The 22,300-nt window shown below is 40.2% G+C and overlaps 1 protein-coding gene and 1 long non-coding RNA gene across 2 annotated transcripts in view; both read right to left on the bottom strand.

Annotated features, from left to right (window-relative positions):
* SLC9A9 (solute carrier family 9 member A9) overlaps positions 1-10,611 on the bottom strand; it is a 647,485-nt gene extending 636,874 nt beyond the window's left edge. Inside the window, exon 1 of the mRNA XM_055569424.1 lies at positions 10,232-10,611. Coding sequence (XP_055425399.1) covers positions 10,232-10,406 — 175 coding nt within the window. The 5' untranslated portion in view covers positions 10,407-10,611. The remainder of the gene's footprint in view (positions 1-10,231) is intronic.
* An 8,162-nt stretch (positions 10,612-18,773) lies between these two features.
* Positions 18,774-22,046, bottom strand: LOC129644987 (uncharacterized). Its single transcript, XR_008711103.1, has 3 exons — positions 21,632-22,046; positions 19,520-19,616; positions 18,774-18,877 (listed from the first exon to the last, which is right to left on the bottom strand). It is a non-coding gene; the product is annotated as an uncharacterized LOC129644987 (long non-coding RNA).
* Positions 22,047-22,300: the final 254 nt, after the last annotated feature.

Raw genomic sequence — 22,300 nt, 5'->3', positions numbered from 1 at the left:
GAGCCTGGTGGGCTACAGTTCCTAGGGTGACAAAGAGTCGGACATGACTAAAGTGATTTATCACCTGTTTCCCATCCTGGGCTTTTTGCTATGGACAGTATACTGTTTCTGAGGCCTCAAGGTGAAAAAGAAAACTTAATACCTTCCTTCCCCTACTTCTCCCCACTCCTGACTTCATGTGAGAGTTAAATATCAGCAGAAGACTTCGATGAGTAGTCAACTGTGGCCAGAATTTGAGAGCACTAGCTTCCAAATATGGTGTTCATGCCAATTATTGTGGGAAACCTTGGCCATAGTTGTAAATTTTTTGAGTTTCTGCTTCCTAACATACAAACTGAAGGTCTTCAGGTCTATTTTGACATGGATACAGTAATGACTAGCAATGAGGTTTAGTATAAAGTTAGATCTCTCATTCTCTGTCTTACTTCCATAAACTTTCTAAGGTACTACCACCTGGCACAGAGTAGACATTTAACTGAATAATAGCAACCTTCCTAGAACTAAATGTGTGATTCAGGAAAAAGAACATGAGTTTTATGGTCCTGGGTTTGAAGTTCAGCCCTTTTGGTTACCAGCAAGTAACAGCATGTCTCCGAATGTTTGTTTCAGCATCTGTAACTTAAAAAAATGATAATATCTTTCCCTGTAACACACACACACACACACAAATACTCCCATGTTTGTGATACCCTTTGGCCTCATGGAGCCAAACTACCAAGGCTTGAGTCCCAGCTGTGGCATCTAGTAGATGTGTGACATTAGGCAAGTTATTTAATTTGGGGTGCCTCAGTTTCCCCATTTATAAAATGGTGATTGTGAGGGTTAAATGAGTTAATATATGTATAAGTACTTATGAGAGCATAGTTCCCACTGCAAATGCCATTTGTGGTAGCTATTATTGTCATTTGTTTTATTGTTTTTTATTATATGTTATTTATTGAAAAAGCAAGAGAGTTCCAGAAAAACATCTATTTCTACTTTATTGACTATGCCAAAGCCTTTGACTGTATGGATCACAATAAATTGTGGAAAATTCTGAAAGAGATGGGAATACCAGACCACCTGACCTGCCTCTTCAGAAACCTGTATGCAGGTCAGGAAGCAACGGTTAGAACTGGACATGGAACAACAGACTGGTTCCAAATAGGAAAAGGAGTACGTCAAGGCTGTATATTGTCACCCTGCTTATTTAACTTCTATGCAGAGTACATCATGAGAAATGCTGGGCTGGAAGAAGCACAAGCTGGAATCAAGATTGCTGGGAGAAATATCAGTAACCTCAGATATGCAGATGACACCACCCTTATGGCAGAAAGTGAAGAGGAACTAAAAAGCCTCTTGATGAAGTAAGTGAAAGCAGAGAGTGAAAAAAGTTGGCTTAAAGCTCAACATTCAGAAAACTAAGATCATGGCATCCGGTCCCATCACTTCTTGGCAAATAGATGGGGAAACAGTAGAAACAGTGGCTGACTTTATTTTTATGGGCTCCAAAATCACTGCAGATGGTGATTGTAGCCATGAAATTAAAAGACGCTTACTCCTTGGAAGGAAAGTTATGACCAACCTAGACACCATATTAAAAAGCAGAGACATTACTTTATCAACAAAGGTCTATCTAGTCAAGGCTATGGTTTTTCCAGTGGTCATGTATGGATGTGAGAGTTGGACTGTGAAGAAAGCTGAGCGCTGAAGAATTGAAGAAGGAGATCCAACCAGTCCATCCTAAAGAAGATCAGTCCTGAGTGTTCATTGGAAGGACTGATGCTGAAGCTGAAACTCCAATACTTTGGCCATCTGATGTGAAGAGCTGACTCATTTGAAAAGATCCTGATGCTGGGAAAGATTGAGGGCAGGAGGAGAAGGGGACGACAGAGGATGAGATGGTTGGATGGCATCACTGACTCAATGGACATGGGTTTGGGTAGACTCTGGGAGTTGGTGATGGACAGGGAGGCCTGGCGCGCTGTGGTTCATGGGGTCGCAAAGAGTCGGACATGACTGAGTGACTGAACTGACTGATTTTATAATAAACCCTAACAAATGTTTAGTCTTCATGTCCCCACTTGCTGACCATATAATTTTAATTCAATTTAGACTACATATAATATCTCCATAAACAGTTCAAATCATAAATTCATTTTCTTGATGTGCTTGCTCATTAGCCTTTAGAAACTGAGACAAGATTCTTTGAGGCAACACAGTTTGCTCTCAGGGCTTTCTCTGTAGCTCCCTGCTGATTCAGGAGCATAGCAGAATACATAGGAGGTTATTTTCTTAAAATCAACTTTCAGAAACCTACATAGAGCAATTTGCCTTCGATTTTTTCCACTTTTTCAAACTTTCTCTGGCTAACACTTGACAGCATGGAAAACCTTGCCCTGATCTCTGGCGTCCTTAAAACCAACCTTTTTTTTTTTTTTTTTAACCAAAGGGGAAAGCAAGTTTCCTTCCTTAGGCTCTTAACCGTAATTTCCTTTCCTGCAGACCCTTTCAGATTAAACCAGAGCCACTCTGACTTTCATAGGACATGCATTCACAGACCCTCAAATCCACAGCCAGCCCTCACTATTCTGACAGGATAACTTTCTCTCTTTAACTTTCTAACAGGAATTCAACAGGATTTACTGAGCACGCAATACAAAATCAGAGAGGGATTGGAAGAACTAAGAATGACAATATAACATTAACTAAAATTCTGTCTCGGAGAAGGACCTGGATGTCACTATAGGCTGGTTCTGGGAAGAAAGGTGTTGGTTTGGGTTGGAGTAACTGAGATGCCTGATGGAAAAAGTCAGCCTTGACCTGAATCTTGAAGGACTTTTGCAGCTGGAAGGAAGGTTAGTGATAATCTATTTCACGTCTTCCTCATTTTATAGGTGGGAAAAGTAAGGCTAGAAATTAAGTCACTTGCCCAAAGTAATGCATTTAGCTACTGAAAAAAAAGAAGGAAAGAAAGAAGGAAAATCATAAGGATTTAAAAACTCAAATCCACAAGAGAGCATCCAATGCTTTCTCCATAAAGCATGCCACATTTGAATAAGGAAAAAGCCTCAGACAGGGCTTCCAGGCAGGGAGAAGGGTATAAAGTGGCAGTCAACGTCTCCTATGGGCCTGGAGGTCAAGGAGGCAGGGCTGGACTGGAGCAGAGTAAAATGAATCAGTAGGGGACAGCCACACCATGTCCAACAACCCAGTCTTATCCTGAGGAACCTCCAAGCAGTGCTAGGTAAAATGAATATCTTGTGATTTTTGAAGAAAGATAGGGTTAGTGATTGACTATGAACTATATTTTCTTTAAATCTTGAAAAACAGGATGTTGAATGAACTCAATGGGACCCATTAAACTGGTAAATATCTTTTTTGAGGAACATAGGTCAGTAGTTTAATATGTTGCTGTTGTTTAGTCACTCGGTCATGTCCAACTCTTTGCAACCCCATGAATTTTAGCCTGCCAGGCTCCTCTGTCCATGGGATTCTCCAGGCAAGAATACTGGAGTGGGCTGCCATTTCCCTCTCCAGGGGATCTTCCCAACTCAGGGATGGGCCCTGTGTCTCTTGTTTCACAGGTGCGTTCTTTACCACTGAACCACCTGAGAAGCCCAATAGTTAGTTTAACATACTTTAATGAATTCAAAATCTAAATTTTGTAGCTTAATTTTTCCCTTCAGCCCACTAAACAAGATTTCTATGTGCATTTAGAAACTGTTTCTTATATTGTAAGGCCATGAAATCAAAGGCAGAATTCTAAGAGGTTTAAACTATTTTGTTCCCAAGTTCAGATCCCACCCCTCAAATGCATGGCATTAGGAATGTCCTACAAAGTAAGGGAGCTGCCAGTGATGTATAATGGAATTGTTAATGCTATCAGAGAACAAGAAGCAATTTTTCTTTTATGAACAATAAGAAGGGGATATAGGGCCCTAAGTGAGCAGCGCTAAGTGCACCATCTGCTGCCAATCAATATTTGACCATTAATAGTCTTCTAAGCTTTTAGTCCAATTTAAATGAATATCATCATGGCTTATACGTTAAACCAGTTATGGATTTTAATCCTTCAATTTTGAAATAATGAGAATTGTAGAATGTCATGAGACACAATTACCAACCACTGTTATCAGTAAAGCAAAAATATTGTTAAAATGTTACCATTAATTTTTAAAGGCATCCTAGGACCCTTGAACCGGAGAAGGCAATGGCACCCCACTTCAGTACTCTTGCCTGGAAAATCCCATGGACGGAGGAGCCTGGTGGGCTGCAGTCCATGGGGTCACTAAGAGTCAGACACGACTGAGCGACTTCACTTTCACTTTTCACTTTCATGCATTGGAGAAGGAAATGGCAACCCACTCCAGTGTTCTTGCCTGGAGAATCCCAGGGACAGCAGAGCCTGGTGGGCTGCCATCTATGGGGTCGCACAGAGTCGGACACGACTGAAGCGACTTAGCAGCAGCAGCAGCAGCAGGACCCTTGAACAATTAGAACTGGACATGGAACAACAGACTGGTTCCAAATAAGAAAAGGAGTACTGCCGGGAGCAGGAGCTCCGCCCCTGGCAAAGGTCATGAGGAAGGAGGCTCAGCATACGCAAAGGCGAGATCAAGCCTCAGGAGTCCCCCTGGATTTTCTCGAGCATCTACCCCCAAAACCAGAGTCTGCCTACTTTCTGCTTTGTGCTCTCACCTACACCTCTTACTTTACGGGGGGCTGTCCCCCACTACCTCTCTCTGAAAAAAAGAGTTAACTTACAGTTCCAGTTAATAAAGTTCCTGGGCGTGATAGTGTTTCAACCTACAAACGCCTTTGGAAGTCCTCTAGCCTGCCTGAATAGTTTTTCCGGCCACATGTGATTGCTCAGAGCCTCCCAACTGTGAGAGGCATGAGATGTTCTAAACTGTCTAAATACCGATTCCTTTGAGCAGTTAAAAGATTGATTAGAAATTGTATTGGTGAAGAGTTTTTCACTTCTTGGGCCAATGTTTGCTGCTAAGTCTCCATATCCCTTACCTGCTGTGTCCCTGGCAGTGTATTGATTAATATGATTGGTGTAAGTAGTAGCTTTAATGTTTGTAACCTTGGGCCCTTGAGTTAATTCTTTTTCTTGTTATAGCCCACCACACCTTTGCCCTATAGGAATGCAACTTTATCTAATGCTTTTGGAGGGTGGTGCCTGACTAATCACCTTTAGAGAAAAATTAATTTTCTGAAGAAAGGGTCTTTAAATGTTAACAGGCCTCCAGGCCAGAAGATGATGCAAATCATCTAATCTTTTGCATATGATAAGTTTGCAGGAAGAAAGCCTGGCTTACTGCATGACTCTACCCCTTCCCCCATTATCCTCTATGCATAACTTAAGGTATAAAAACTACTTTGAAAAATAAAGTGCGGGCCTTGTTCACTGAAGCTTGGTCTCCCCACGTCGTTCTTTCTCTCACCTTCTGGCTGAATTATTCAGCCTCTTTTCTCCACTGAATTTCCTCACTGAGCTATCCTTATTTAACCACTCTTTATATCTTTAATTAACATTTAAGTAAGCTGTTGTTTCCTGATCACCGAAGCTGTCTCCCCTTCGAAACCCTTGGATCCACCAGTGCTGGACCCCGGCAGAGTACGTCAAGGCTGTATATTGTCACCCTGCTTATTTAACTATATGCAAAGTACATCATGAGAAACACGGAGCTGGATGAAGCACAAGCTGGGATCAAGATTGCCGGGAGAAATATCAATAACCTCAGATATGCAGATGACACCACCCTCTTGGCAGAAAGTGAAGAAGAACTAAACAGCTTCTTGATGAAAGTGAAAGAGGAGAGTGAATAAGTTGGCTTAAAGCTCAACATTCAGAAAACTGAGATCATGGCATCCGGTCCCATCACTTCTTGGCAAATAGATGGGCAAACAGTGGCTGACTTTATTTTTCTGGACTCCAAAATCACTGTGGATGGTGACTGCAGCCATGAAGTTAAAAGATGCACGCTCCTTGGGAGGAAACTTATGACCAGTCTAAACAGCATATTAAAAGGCAGAGACATTACTTTGCCAACAAAGGTCCATCTAGTCAAGGCTATGCTTTTTCCAGTAGTCATGTATGGATGTGAGAGTTGGACTATAAAGAAAGCTGAGCACCAAAGAATTGATGCCTTTGAACTGTGGTGTTGGAGAAGACTCTTGAGAGTCCCTTGGACTGCAAGGAGATCCAACCAGTCCATCCTAAAGGAAATCAGTCCTGAATATTCATTGAAAGGACTGATGCTGAAGTTGAAACTCCAACACTGGCCACCTGATGCAAAGAGCTGACTCATTTCCTGATGCCCAGGAAGGCTGAGGGCAGGAGGAGAAGGGGAAGACAGAGGATAAGATAGTTGGATGGTATCACCGACTCAATGGACTTGACTTTTAGCAAACTCCAGGATTTAGTGAAGGATAAGCAAGCCTGGCTTGCTACAGTCCATAGGGTTATAGAGAATCAGACACAACTGAGCAACTGAACAACAATATACAGATAAAAGGAATCAACATCTATTGTGTTTTCTAAAAGATAACAGATACATATCAGTGGGATGCCTGCAGAAAGGTAACATGCTGGCTGGGCTAAAGTATTACAGGAAATCCAGTGCCTTAGAAAATATTTATGATTCTTGACACAGAGGAAAATGGCACATTATACAGATAGTTGATGAGAGTAAGAGCACTGCTCCGTCCAGTAGGAGAACTACTGGTCAAATTCATTGATAAGCATCAGATACAGGACCAAGCAATCTTAGATGTTTCATTACAAGTATATCTGTCAGAAAGATGGAGATGACTAAAGTACAGTTTACTCTCAAGTATTCATCTAAGACAAAAAAACCTTTAGAAGTTCAATGTGGGGACTTCCCTTGTGGTCCAGTAGTTAAGAGTCTGCCTGCCAATGCAAGGAACACAGATTCAAACCCTGGTCCAGGCAGATCCCACATGCTGTGGGACAACTAACCCTGTGTCGCACAACTACTGAGACTCATACACTCTAGAGTCTGGGCTCTGCAACAAGAGAAACCACCACAATGAGAAGCCCTTGTACTAGAGTGGCCCTGCTTGCTGCAACTAGAGAAAGCCTGCATACAACAAGAGCCTCAAGACCCAGAATAGCCAAAAAAAAAAAGTTCAAAGTTGATTTCAACCACAGTTTTGTTTCTTTTCTCCCATATTGATTATCACCATGCCTCTGACAGGACTCTAGCAAGAACCCTGGTCTCCATACTTTGACGATGAGGGCTTACATGGTCTTACTCTGAAATTTCATTCGTTTGGACTTCCTGGAAAATAGAATCTCTCTGACTAATGTTGAAAGTGTAAACAATGTGAGGATGCATCTGGATCTCACAGATACATCCTCTCTCTAGGACAATCATTGAAATAATTTATGTTAAAGCATGTTCAGCATCTCTTAAAAGAGACAGAGGCCTGTCAGCTCAGTTACGTGAATATGTAACCAAGCCATAGGTTGGTTACAGCTACAGGTGTATTGGCTACTTGCATGACTTTCACATCTCTAAGTCTTCATTTCCTCATCCATGAGATGAAGATACTGAACTTACAATCTCTGACTTCTTCCCAATAAATGAATTTCAAATTCATTTGTAGCTACTGGGAGATTCATTCACTTGGTACCTCCTTTCCCCTTACCATTTAAAAAAGTTTATCAGAATGTTCCATCTTGTTTCTCTGTTGTAGATTCAAATGATTTTATTACATCATTGAGAGAAACTGCCTATGAATTATTTTACCTATAACATTTATATCATCCCTGAAAAAGAACACTGAGATATTACCAGTGCTATCCATATGGACTATTTTCATGGATTATCAGTTAAGGCTTTTTTGAATACTCAAAAGCACAAGGGTGCTGTTATAAGGAGCTATTCAGTTTGGGGGAAGTTCACTTCTTTGAGATTTAGCTTCTTCCTCTGTATAATGAGGTGGCTAGAGAAAATAACCTCTAAGATCTCCTTAAATTCCAACAATTATAATTCTATGTCAACAACAAAAACATTAAGCAACACTAAAAGTCTTTTCATTGATTTATATAGTTCAAGATAACTCAAGGATACTAAAATTTCTAGTAATGGGATAGTTACACATATATGTGCATGTCTCCATAATTTTTATAATCCTTATACATTGTACTGTTTCAGAACTTGCTTTCAATAACTTTTGTATAAAAAAATTTATGAAAGAAGGACAGAAATCAGATAGCTCAACTTAATCCCACACAAACCTTAAGCTTAAACTGCCTTAGGAATAGCAATTAAGAGAAATGCTATCTCAGCTAATGTTCAATGTGATAATTATTTTTCTTTTTATTAAACTACATCTCATTTGAAATATTGGTAGTTTCAGATGTACAGCAAAGTGATTTGTATATATACTCTTTTTTTTTCAATTCTTTCCCAGGATAGCATATTAAAGGATATTGAACATAGCTCCCTGTGCTACAGAGTAAATGTGCTAATATTTTATGAGTTTAACCATAACTTAAAAGTTCTTCATGGAGCTGTTTAAGTATTAAAGTTAACCTGGGAATTTTCATGTTCCAAAGTAAAAGTTACATTTATGTGTTGTGAGTACAAAGTATGTTGAATTTTAATAGGTCACCAAAATTTAATCAAAACTTTTACAAAACAGTATCTCGATCATAGATAAACTTTAATTGGTAAATGAGTCATGGTCAATCAAATTCAGGGCTGTGAAGAAATCCTTCCCTCTAATAAATGTTTGTTATTTTAAAACTTGTGTTGTTTTTCTAAACTATAAATTGCCCTATAATTTAATGCTAGGTATTACATTGTTTCTAACTTCTCAGATTACATCCCACATCCTCATTGATTATTTATTAGACAAGTCAGGAGAAAGCCTGGTCCAGTGATGATGGAGGAGGGCAGTGACTGGCACCCAGGGCTTTACATCTAGTGGTATCACTTTCTTTGACTATTTCTCTTAAACCTGATTGTGAGTTTTTTCTCCTCAAATGAGAGTTTGTGTGTGCTTTAAGACCCTCGATGGAAAGAACCTAACTGTTCTCTGAATGGACCAGCACATCAGTCTCCTGAAAGAAATTACTCTGCTTAGCCTAAAACTACTTAGCTCAAATATCTCACAGTTGGATCCAATTAAGGCATAGGGTTTCTCATGGTCTCAAATCATGACTGTATATTGTTATTATCAGGACGTCACGTTGTTAGCATATAAGATGTGCATTGATCCTATTCCCTGAAACTCAGGAGTGTAAAAGGCTTCAGAACTTCCAAAATAGGGAAGTGAAATATAAAAGTATATTCTTTTATGAATTATAACAATGCCTCAGCCATTTCCATTGTGTTCAAATTTCCTATCCATTATCAGGCAGAGATAAGAGTGGTACAGAAAACTATTTCATAAACCAACTCAGTTTTAAAACTACCAGTGTCTTACACTTTACTTTAAAAGATGAGACTACAGACTTGATGATCTCTGTCATGTTTTAATAAACTTTCTGAAAGGAATGATATGGTAAATTGCACAGAAAGAGCAATACCTCGGGAGTTTAAAGGTTAAATGTTTTTCCACATCTTGTCCGTACCTCCAAAAAAAAGAAGATACTTAGCAAATAATACTAATAATTGTTAATTAGAAAGTATGAAATCAGGCTAAGAAATGAAGAGCACTGCATAAAGAAACTCTTGGTATTTTAAGAAAATAAAACACACTCATATAATTTAGTAGATTTGAACAAAATTGCTTCAATAGAAGGGGAGGAATACATACATTTCTGCAAGTTTTCTTCTTGAAACTCGGTGCTGTAAGAAGATTTTCTCAACACATATTTAAGTGATGTTATTTCTAGAACTTTATAATGCTCATCAGCCCCTCCAGAGAGAGATGACTGCGGAGCCGCCACTTCCCAATATCTATCATTACAAAAACAAACAACTAGCTCAGTTTGACTTCCCACATGACAATGGACCCGCATCTGTCAACAGACTCGCATTATGTGCCTCGTGAGAACATGACTGTGGCATTTACTTTTGTGACAAGGCAAATTTCAGCAGCTCATCTGGCAAGCGATGAGCATTCATTATGCTGCAGCACCTTTCATCAAGCTAATGACATTTCAATCAGCACATTTTCTCCAGTTTTGGTACTTTGCCATCTGAGCACGTCTCTAATTACGCCCAAGCAACAAGTTTCACATCAATTCTACGATTTCTGCACTCACCGTACACCATCGCTCCCCCGGTTTCATGCAAGAAGCGAAATCGATGATTTTTAAATAACCAGATTGTCAAAATGGTAAGGATGAGCAAAAAATTAAAGACAAGCAGCTCCACCGCTCCCTGATGTTGAAACTGATACTCATCCTTCTCTGACATGAATCTTTGCTTTCTCTCCATTCTCCAGTCTTCTCAGGATTCCTTAGATTAAAAACCTGGACAAGGACTATTTCATCAAGATTTGCCTAAGACGGTCTGGCTGCCTGAGGATTTCAGGATAAACACTGCCACTTAAGTTGCTACTTCATGAGCATTCTGCCTTGGCTTAGTATTCAGATGGCTTCTAGTTACAACTTCCTGTTTCTCTCTTAAAGCAGCCCCGTCTCTTTTCAAACTCCAGAGAATGGTTTCATCATCGACCCTTACTGTCTTTAAATGATTCATTCCAAGAAATTAACTTTCATATTGGACAAACCTGCTAGCAGTTGTTCTGAGATATTGATTCATGATCTTATCATTTAGAACAAGTCTTCTTAAGCTGCATAACTGGTGAATTGTAGATTAATAATAGAACAGATCATCTTACATCAGCAACATTTTCTAAGTTCAAAAAGCCAATTCCTGAATCATAACCTCATTCATATGCAAGATTTTTCCTTTTCCAACCAAAGCCTAGCAATGTGATGGGGACTGATTGAAAATGATTTCATAAGGATTTTTTTTTTTTAATTGAGAAGAAGAAAATAATTTTGTATATGACACACTGTCTCTCTCCTCTCTCTGTTTGGTTTTACATAACTGGTAGTCACCACAACAGTATTTAAACTCTGAATCAGTTGTTTTTCTTTTAACAAGAATAAATGAAAACATAAGACAAAAAGAATTTTGTCCTCCTCTCTACAGCTGTGCTGTTTTTATGTACTGAGTGAAAAAAAAGAAAAGAAACATATCTCTGAAGGAAGAAACCATGCAGCCATTCCCAGTAATGCCACATTAGTGGATTTCTCTTTATAAAATTCCTGATCCAGACATTCAGGACTCACAGAATCTGCCACAGATCACAAACCTCCTCTGTCTCCTGGCAAAACGATGTGGCTCACTGAGGAATAGTCTGCCACTAACCCTGAAGTTTCCAGGATTCCGGGACACAGACAGTGATGATTCTTCAGATCATCTTGCCTTTGGCAGGTTAGTTCTGTTTGAATTAAAATTTTATGCTTTTTGAAGAAGTTCAAGACTCTAGGCTCTGCTGTTTTCTTAATAACTGTGATGATGTTTGCCTTCTTGGTTCTGCAGTACAATTAAATTCAGTTAAGTGAGATTTTTCATCATTTCATAAAATTATTGTAGCTCAGGAGTTTAATAGTCGTCTAACATCCCGTAACTCAACAGAATTAGTATTCAGTTTATACCGTGTAAGTGATTCACTGAGTTAGGATAAGTCCAAGTAGAGCTTCAGAATATCTTGTCCCCAAAAGCCGAAGTTTAAACACAGGATATATTGAAAGCTCACTGGTTCCTCCCCAACAGTTTTACTCACATAGAAAGTCTATCAACCACGTAGTAGAAAATTCTGCCATTTCAGCTTCTTTGCCTCCTGCAACTTTTGAAGCTGATTTCCTGAGTGTAACTCAGCAGGGGGTATTTATGTGGGCTGCAGATGTTTTACACTACCCTTTTTGGCAGACTTATTTGTGATGACTAATATTCAAACTGTTTTGAAATCTGTCAGATAATGCTTGCAAGCATTTTATCAAGCTTTGCTAGCAGGTTCAACCTTTACAATTTTGCAAACCCACAAAGTTAGCCTTGAGTTATTAGATTTACAAGATAGCCAAGTTCAAAACTTGACAATTTCGTAACTTTTTAAAAATTTTCTGTCATCATTTAATTGCTTTGGCTACTTTTAATAATGATGATTATTCCATCTGGGCAGAATTAACTTGCTTTGGTTGTCTTATTACAACATCCAGTTTCACTCTCTTACTCAATGAAGCAACTCAGTGAGAGGATTAAAGGCTTATGGAATGTTTTGATTGGCTAATACACTGTTTTAGAAAATCCTAAACTTGATGTCAACATATGAAAAAAGGTATGTTTCACATAAAAAAAGTCAAACACATAGTTTCTCTAGGAAAAACTGGTAGGATCTGTCACACTGGACTCTTCTTCTCAAGTGGCCACAATCTGGGCTGAGGGGTGCCTGTCTGCCACAGTCCCATTCATCCTATTTCACTCATTTTTATGTTCCCTGCATGGCCTCCACAGTCACTTGAATATGTGGCCCCTGGTTTATTCCAGTAATGGAATGCATTCACTATTCCTGATACTATTTAACATCAGGAAAATTTCTTTTCATTAAACTGAAAAGTAGACTTAAGAATCTTTTCCAATTCTTCAATTCAGAAAAGTATTTCAATTCCTCCTATATTGTGTTTTCCTCACAGGATATCATTTAATATTCTTCTGTGCCAAGAAAAATAAGAAAATGAACTACGAGCACATATTAATTTGGTATCTACTATGAACCTGGCTTCCCTGGTGGCTCAGACTGAAAAGAATCTGCCTGCAACTTGGGAGACTGGGGTTTGAACTTTGGGTTGGGAAGATCTCCTGGAGAAGGGAATGGCTACCCACTTCAGTATTCTTACCTGGAGAATTCCGTGGACAGAGGAGCCTGGCAGGCTATAGTCCACGGGGTCGCAAAGAGTCCACATGGCTGAGCAACTTTCACACACATATTCATGATCCAGGAAGAGCTTCCCAGTGGTGCTAGTGGTAAAGAACCATCCTGCCAATGCAGGAGATGTAAGAGATGCAGGTTCAATCCCTGGGTTGAGAAGATCCCCTGGAGGAGGGCCTGGCAATGCATTCCAGAATTCTTGCCTGGAGAATCCCATGGACAGAGGAGCCTGGAGGGCTACAGTCCATGGGGCTGCAAAGAGTCGGACACGACTGAAGCAACTTGGCATGCAGACACACATGAAGAAGGAAATATGCTGGGAAATTTAATTGAGTTTAATATAATATTTATAGAAAACCTATATGTGAAGCACTTAAGGCTCAGAGACGGTTGGTAATATATCCAGTTTTCACAGCCTGTAAGAATTAAATTTACAGGTTGGATTTAATGGTATTACAATGGCATTTCAGAGCTGTAATCCACAGCCATGACTCAAGAGAGTGAGGAAAACTTGCTGTAAAATTCGAGGAAATCTTGCTTGAGACCAAAAAGAAAAACAAACAAACAAACAAACAAAAGTTGATGTGTTAGAGCTAAACATTTATGTCCAAATTTTTTTGCTTTTTATTTTTTCATGTTATAACATATATAAAAGAATTATATATTAGATAATATAAAATATTTTGTGTTGTTATTATGCATAGCCTCCTGGTTGATAATTGACTATTTGATAAGCACTTTTCCTTCCTTTACATCTTGCTCTCCTGAAGTAAAGGTCTAATAAAGTTTGGGAAGAAAAGATGGAATTTCAGCTAGAGTGATTAATGCATCTTAGCTTGTCAGAAACTTGCTTGGTTTTAGTACTAGAAGTGCTACATCCCAGGAAACTCTTCAGGCACAGGCAAACCAGGACAATCGGTCAACCTTAAGATTCCCCAAATTTACAAACCCGGTACCATCAAAAATGACTGTTGTTTATGAGATTCCTGAGGGAGATATTCAGCAAAAAAAAAAAAAAAAAAAAAGATCAGTTAAAAATTAAGGCACTATTTTATTAGCTGGTGACATAAACCTTAGTACTAGGTCTCTAATGAAGTTGGGATAGAACTTAAAACTTAAACATAAGGCTCAAAGAGGAATTGTCGATTGTCTCTTACAGATCTTAACACCTGTTGGCCACTGAGTCAGAGTTTCTTGCTGCAAGGTGCAACATGCTGGTAAGAGGAAGAAAGTAAAGAGAAAAGCAGGATGGTCCAGTTTATGCAGTGAATATGCCCTGCCTCAGCTTGTCCATCCAGTCCCATGGGAGGAAAAACTTAATGAGGCCTCCAAGCCAATAACCTTGTATAGCAGAGTAACCTCACCTATTAGTGAATCTGACCAGTTAGAACCCAGAGACTGTGTTCCATAATCTAGCCAATCACTTGAGGGTTCCTTTGCTTGGAGAGGACAATGGAGATTGTGGGCTCACAGGATCAAGAAGGGATGCTTTCCTAGTGTAAGAGCTGCTGAGAGTTCCTATTCCCTGCTCCCTAGAGCCCTACCTACTTATTCTTAGTACCCTCTCAACCACTGGGCTTAACAGAAAATTCTCAAGTCAACCCAGGCCCTGAGTTTGAGGGAAATCCCATTTCCCCACTCTCTTGTCCTCTTCCCTGATACTTAACCCTCTCTGAGACCAGTGAGAGGGGAGTTTCATATCTTGCCCCAAGGTTATAAAATAGACTAGGACAGGACTGAAACTAAGTTTACTTGAAAGCCACTCGACACTGAAATCAGATTGATTATATTCCTTGCAGCCAAACATGGAGAAGCTCTATACAGTCAGCATTCCAACTTGTTGCACCCAACCAAAGTTCTATTTTCAAACTTGCCATGAATCCATCTGTTAAAATGATTTTGCAGTGCTAAGTCACTTCAGTCATGTCCAACTCTGTGAGACTCTATGGACTGTAGCCCTCCAGGCTCTTCTGTCCATGGGATTCTCCAGGGAAGAATACAGGAGTGGGTTGTCATTTCCTCCTCCAGAGGATGGATCTTCCTGACCCAGGGATCAAACCCACATCTTTTATGTCTCCTGCATTGGCAGGCAGATTCTTTACCACGAGCACCACCTGGGAAGACTTAAAGTGATTAAATGAGGCACTATTAGACCAGGGTAACTCTAATGTCTTGGTTACCTATGCATGCAAAACAAACCTAAGCCAGAGTCAATGAGCTCAAATCTGAGGAATTTAAGAACAACCAATCACAAATGGCCAACGGAGATTTCCCAAACAAGGCAACCAGGTAATCTGCAGCAAATCAAATAGTGTCCTTGCTTGTTTCCCCATCTTTTCTATAAAAACTTCCCTCTAAGCTTCCATTGGTGGAATGTTCCTAATCACTCTCAGTTTGGTGTTGCCCAAGTTGGAATGCTGACTGTATAGAGCTTCTCCATGTTTGGCTGCAAGGAATATAATCAATCTGATTTCAGTGTCGACCGCCTGTTGATGTCCATGTGTAGAGTCTTCTCTTATGTTGTTGGAAGAGGGTGTTTGCTATGACCAGTGCATTCTCTTGGCAGAACTCTATTAGCCTTTGCCCTGCTTCATTCTGTACTCCAAGGCCAAATTTGCCTGTTACTCCAGGTGTTTCCTGACTTCCTACTTTTGCATTCCAGTCCCCTATAATGAAAAGGACACCTTTTTTGGGTGTTAGTTCTAAAAGGTCTTGTAGATCTTCATAGAACTGTTCAACTTCAGCTTCTTCAGAGTTATTGGTCGGGGCATAGACTTGGATTACTGTGATATTGAATGGTTTGCCTTGGAAACAAACAGAGATCATTCTGTCGTTTTTGAGATTGCATCCAAGTACTGCATTTCAAACTCTTTTGTTGACTATGATGGCTACTCCATTTCTTCTAAGGGATTCCTGCCCACAGTAGTAGATATAATGGTCATCTGAGTTAAATTCACCCATTCCAATCCATCTTAGTTTGCTGATTCCTAGAATGTCAATGTTCACTCTTGTCATCTCCTGTTTGACCACTTCCAATTTGCCTTGATTCATGGACCTAACATTCCAGGTTCCTATGCAATATTGCTCTTTACAGCATTGAACCTTGCTTCTATCACCAGTCCCATCCACAACTGGGTGTTGTTTTTGCTTTGCTTCCATAGCTTCATTCTTTCTGGAGTTATTTCTCCACTGATCTCTAATAGCATATTGGGCACCTAGCGACCTGGAGAGTTCATCTTTCAGTGTCCTATCTTTTTGCATTTTCATACTGGTCATGGTGTTCTCAAGGCAAGATACTAAAGTGGTTTGCCATTCCCTTCTTCAGCGGACTACATTCTGTCAGACCTCTCCACCATGACCTGTCCATCTTGGGTGGCCCCACACAGCATGGCCTAGTTTCACTGAGTTAGACAAGGCTGTTTAAAACAAGACTGGGAGCTGACTGTGGCTCAGATCATAAACTCCTTATTGCCAAATTCAGACTGAAATTGAAGAAAGTGGAGAAAACCACCAGACCATTCAGGAATGACCTAAATCAAATCCCTTATGACTATACAGTGGAAGTGAGAAGTAGATTTAAGGGCCTAGATCTGATAGACAGAGTGCCTGATGAATTATGGACAGAGGTTCATGACATTGTACAGGAGACAGGATTTAAGACCATCCCCAAGAAAAAGAAATGAAAAAAAGCAAAATGGCTGTCTGAGGAGGCCTTACAAATAGCTGTGAAAAGAAGGGAAGCAAAAGGCAAAGGAGAAAAGGAAAGATATACCCATTTGAATGCAGAGTTCCAAAGAATAGCAAGGAGAGGTAAGAAAGCCTTCCTCAGAGATCAATGCAAAGAAATAGAGGAAAACAATAGAATAAGAAAGACTAGAGATCTCTTCAAGAAAATTAGAGATACCAAGGGAACATTTCATGAAAGATGGGCTCAATAAAGGACAGAAATGGTAGGGACCTAACAGAAGCAGAAGATATTAAGAAGAGGTGGCAAAAAATACACAGAAGAACTATACAAAAAAGATATTCACGACCCAGATAATCACAATGGTGTGATCATTCACCCAGAGCCAGACATCCTGAAATGTGAAGTCAAGTGGGCCTTAGAAAGCATCACTACGAACAAAGCTAGTGGAGGTGATGGAATTCCAGTTGAGCTATTTCAAATCCTGAAAGATGATGCTGTGAAAGTGCTGCACTCAATATGCCAGCACATTTGGAAAACTCAGCAGTGGCCAAAGGACTGGAAAAGGTCAGTTTTCATTCCAATCCCAAAGAAAGGCAATGCCAAAGAATGCTCAAATTACTGCACAATTGCACTCATCTCACACACTAGTAAAGTGATGCTTAAAATTCTCCAAGGCAGGCTTCAGCAATATGTGAATCGTGAACTTTCATATATTCAAGCTGGTTTTAGTAAGGCAGAGAAACCAGATATCAAATTGCCAACATCTGCTGGATCATGGAAAAAGCAAGAGAATTCCAGAAAATCATCTATTTCTGCTTTATTGATGATGCCAAAGCCTTTGGCTGTGTGGATCACAATAAACTGTGGAAAATTCTTCAAGAGACGGGAATACCAGACCACCTGACCTGCCTCTTGAGAAACCTGTATGCATGTCAGGAAGCAATAGTTAGAACTGGACATGGAACAGCAGTCTGGTTCCAAATAGGAAAAGGTGTATGTCAAGGCTGTATACTGTCACCCTTCTTATTTAACTTCTATGCAGAGTACATCATGAGAAATGCTAGGCTGGATGAAGCACAAGCTGGAATCAAGATTGCCAGGAGAAATATCAATAACCTCAGATATGCAGTTAACACCATCCTTATGGCAGAAAATGAAGAAGAACTAAAGAGCCTCTTGATGCAAGTGAAAGAGGAGAGTGAAAAAGTTGGCTTAAGGCTCAGCATTCAGAAAACGAAGATCATGGCATCTGGTCCCATCACTTTATGGCAAATAGATGGGGAAACAGTAGAAACAGTGGCTGACTTTATTTTTCTGGGCTCCAAAATCACTGCAGATGGTGACTGCAGCCATGAAATTAAAAGATACTTACTCCTTAGAAGGAAAGTTATGACCAACCTAGACAACATATAATGAAGCAGAGACATACTTTGTCGACAAAGATCTGTCTAGTCAAGGCTATGTTTTTTCCAGTGGTCATGTATGGACTGAGAGAGCTGGTCTATAAATATAAAGAAAGCTGAGCACCGAAGAATTGATGCTTTTGAACTGTGGTGTTGGAGAAGACTCTTGAGAGTCCCTTGGACTTCAGGGAGATCCAACCAGTCCATCCTAAAGGAGATCAGTCCTGGGTGTTCATTGGAAGGACTGATGTTGAAGCTGAAACTCCAATGCTTTGGCCACCTGATGCGAAGAGCTGACTCATTGGAAAAGACCCTGATGCTGGGAAATATTGAGGCCAGGATGAGAAGGGGACGGCAGAGGATAAGATGGTTGGATGGCATCACCGACTCAATGGACATGGGTTTGGGTGGATTCTGGGAGTTGGTGATGGATAGGGAGGCCTGGCATGCTGCGGTTCATGGGGTCGCAAAGAGTCGGACACGACTGAGCGACTGAACTGAACTGAAAGTTGACATGCACGTGTGCACAGATACACTCTTGAAATTTTTAACATGCCTTCGTTTATCTTTTACCACATCTTAGCTTTCCCTACTCCCCAGAAGTCACATGTTAGCATAAGAATGCCAGTAATTTGAACAATATGAACCACTCCCATCAGTAGATTTCTCCAGAGATATGAAGGTTGAAAACTTTCACAGAAAGTTAAATTCCATGATAAAATTCCATGATAAATGCTTGGACAATAGTAAGTCCCAAAGAAATTCACTAATACCTGGTTTTCTTCTTCAGACTCTGAAGAGTCCAAATCTATCGGGCTAAGAACCGTGAACCTAGGACATAACTCCCAAGAGCATGTTCTTTCCACTGTTCTTCATTCTGGTGGCAAGGTGAAAAAAAGAACACTGAAAACAAGTGAAAATGAGAGGTCCTGTATAATTTTGTAAAACAGCTCATATATAGAAATGTATGTATAAATGAAGACCTCTTCCTTTTTCTACCCTATCAGGTTCCAGCTATTCTCTGGGGTACAGAGCTTACTGCTTTCCCAGTGAGGCCTTGTCTCTGGATTTTTCATGCTAGATGTGTGTGAGTACATAATAAGGTCCCCAAACCAGTGATGAGCAGAGAACAGGGGAATCTGCTTGCACTTGCACTAGATGTACTTGTCGGCTTTGTGCCAGCAAATACACACTGGGTCCCACTTGTTATTTAAGGTTCTTTTTAAATATAAATTTATTTATTTTAATTGGAGGCTAATTACTTTACAATACTGTATTGGTTTTGCCATACATTGAGATGAATCCGCCATGGGTGTGCATGTGTTCCCCATCCTGAGCTCCCCTCCCACCTCCCTCCCATCCCATCCCTCTGGGTCTAAGTACTGTTTATCAGAGAGTCTCAAAGCTGTATAGAGCTGCAGGGAGGCAAGTCTTGCCTTAGCCTTGCCTTTAGCTGCATCATCTCTGTGTCATCAAAGGGCCAGGGCCTCACAGCTAAAGCCTCAGAGGAGGGTCTCACCTGAATATCCCTTGATTTCTCATTCTGTCTCTCCTCTTCCTTTGTCCCTAGATGTCTATCCATGGGATATTATCCCCTTTTCTTTTGTAGAGAGAACCTTTTTAAAGAAATGATAAAGGTTACATGCTAATTATATCTCAGTTTTTAAAATGTTTTTTAAAAAAGAAATGTTTCAGTCCATTGGTCCCCACTTTTGTCTTGAACATATTGACGGGTCAGTTGTACAAAAAAAAAAAAAACAACAACAATCACCCATTGGCTTTTTATTGTGTTCGGTCTCTGTCAGCTCTCCACAAGGCAGAGTAAATGCAGGCCAGCCACAGTGGCTAAAACCTCCCCTACAACCCAGGATGGAGGCTTCAGAGTTGGGAAGAAATACGAGCTCTGAAGCCAAGGACAGGAGAACAAGATGGAGTACAGACACTCCAAGCTGCAGCTTGCTGTAATGCAAACTTTCTGCAACCAAAGACCTGAAAAATGCATTTCTTTGATCTAAGCATCCACATGATAAATTCACAATCTTCTTAGGAAGTAACTTCTACTCTGTGTCTTACAAATTAATAATTCTGACCTGATTAGCGAAAAGATAGTTTGCCCTATCATTTATTTATTAAATTATAAAAAATGTTATATGAACTAACAAAGGAAGGCGCCATGCCCCTCACCTTTCCCTACCCCCACATATTTCTCCAGTGAAAGGTACAGAGAAGACAGAATTCCTAAAAAGGTGATGTTGTGTAAGCTTGGAAATATTTTTCTGAAATGAAGTACATAAATGCCAAGCAGATTTTGACAGAAATTTCTTTCAGTCCCTCCTAAATCTAATTTAAAAAGCAGTCTTTAAAACAGCCTTGTTGGAGGACATCTCAATGTGGGTTCCCTAAAAAAAAGTAGAGCCTGAGACAAGGATTCGGGTGCAGATGATTTAGTCAGGATGGCCCCCAAAAATCCTAACTGAGGAAGATTGCACAAAGACTAGGAAATACCATTTTTCAGAAATAAAATTTTAACCTAATCTGTTCCCCATTTCATCCATATCTTCATAGGGTCTATGCACTTTGAAACTTTAATACCATAACTTATGCTGCTGCTGCTGTTTAGATGCTAAGTTGTGTTCAACTTTCCTGCAACTCCATGGAGTATAGCCTGCCAGACTCCTGTGCCCATGGAATTTTCCAGGCAAGAATGATGGAGTAGATTGCCATTCCTTCTCCAAGGGAGCTTCCTAACCCAGGGATCAAAACCACATCTCCTGCATTGGCAAGTGCACTCTTTACCTGGGAAACCCCACCTTATGCATGTGGTCAAAACATCCCATAAGCAGCACATAAGTTAAATTTTATTTATGCTTAAAGCAACAAAATTACATGATAAATTCAATGACAAACAATATAGGTCTCTTAGATAAGAAGGCAAATCATGCCCAATGGCCGGCAGAATTAAAGTCTCATATCACCTGTGGAGAGGAAATTCAGTTTGCTTTGAAATGTCACTTTTTTGGTGGATATGTCATATCTAAAGTTTAAATTTTAAACTAAAAGTTTAAAACTACTCTGGGACTCATTGTTGCTGCTGCTAAGTCACTTCAGTTGTGTCCAACTCTGTGCGACCCCATAGATGGCAGCCCACCAGGCTCCCCCGTCCCTGGGATTCTCCAGGCAAGAACACTGGAGTGGGTTGCCATTTCCTTCTCCAATGCATGAAAGTGAAAAGTGAAAGTGAAGTCGCTCAGTCATGTCTGACTGTTTTCAACCCCATGGACTGCAGCCTACCAGGCTCCTCTGCCCATGGGATTTTCCAGACAAGAGTACTGGAGTAGGGTGCCATGATTGAAGGCTATGTAATTTGGCATATGCACATACTAAAATGCACTTCACTGAAACTCTATCATGGTCTTCCTCCAAATAAATTTTAAATGAACAATAGGTGGGTTACATATTCATTTCAATCCAGTCTAGCAGTTTTAAGAAATGCCATAGAACCATGTGATTTTATTTCTGTAAAAATAACCTGCATTGCTGTGGAAAAAGAATAAAAATTCACAAAGAATGATGGAACTTACAATCATAATTTTGCTGTTACATCATATGTAGATGCAAGAATGTTTGTTACCTGGGCTAAGTTCAGTTCAGTTCAGTCGCTCATTCGTATCCGACTCTTTGCGACCCCATGAATCGCAGCACGCCAGGCCTCCCTGTCCATCACCAACCCCCGGAGTTCACTCAGACTCATGTCTATAGAGTCAGTGATGCCATCCAGCCATCTCATCCTCTGTCATCCCCTTCTCCTCCTGCTCCCAATCCCTCCCAGAATCAGAGTCTTTTCCATTGAGTCTACTCTTCGCATGAGGTGGCCAAAGTACTGGAGTTTCAGCTTTAGCATCATTCCTTCCAAAGAAATCCCAGGGCTGATCTCCTTCAGAATGGACTGCTTGGATCTCCTTGCAGTCCAAGGGACTCTCAAGAGTCTTCTCCAACACCACAGTTCAAAAGCATCAATTCTTCAACCCTCAGCCTTCTTCACAGTCCAACTCTCACATCCATACATGACCACTGGAAAAACCATAGCCTTGACTAAACGAACCTTTGTTGGCAAAGTAATGTCTCTGCTTTTGAATATGCTATCTAGGTTGGTCATAACTTTCCTCCCAAGGAGTAAGCGTCTTTTAATTTCATGGCTGCAGTCACCATCTGCAGTGATTTTGGAGCCCAAAAAAATAGTCTGACACTGTTTCCACTGTTTCCCCATCTATTTCCCATGAAGTGATGGGACCGGATGCCA

The sequence above is a fragment of the Bubalus kerabau genome, chromosome 2 (assembly GCF_029407905.1).
Source record: "Bubalus kerabau isolate K-KA32 ecotype Philippines breed swamp buffalo chromosome 2, PCC_UOA_SB_1v2, whole genome shotgun sequence".
Classification (NCBI taxonomy): domain Eukaryota; kingdom Metazoa; phylum Chordata; class Mammalia; order Artiodactyla; family Bovidae; genus Bubalus; species Bubalus kerabau.
The sequence above is the reverse complement of the archived record's forward strand: the minus strand, read 5'-3'. Positions and strand labels throughout refer to the sequence as shown.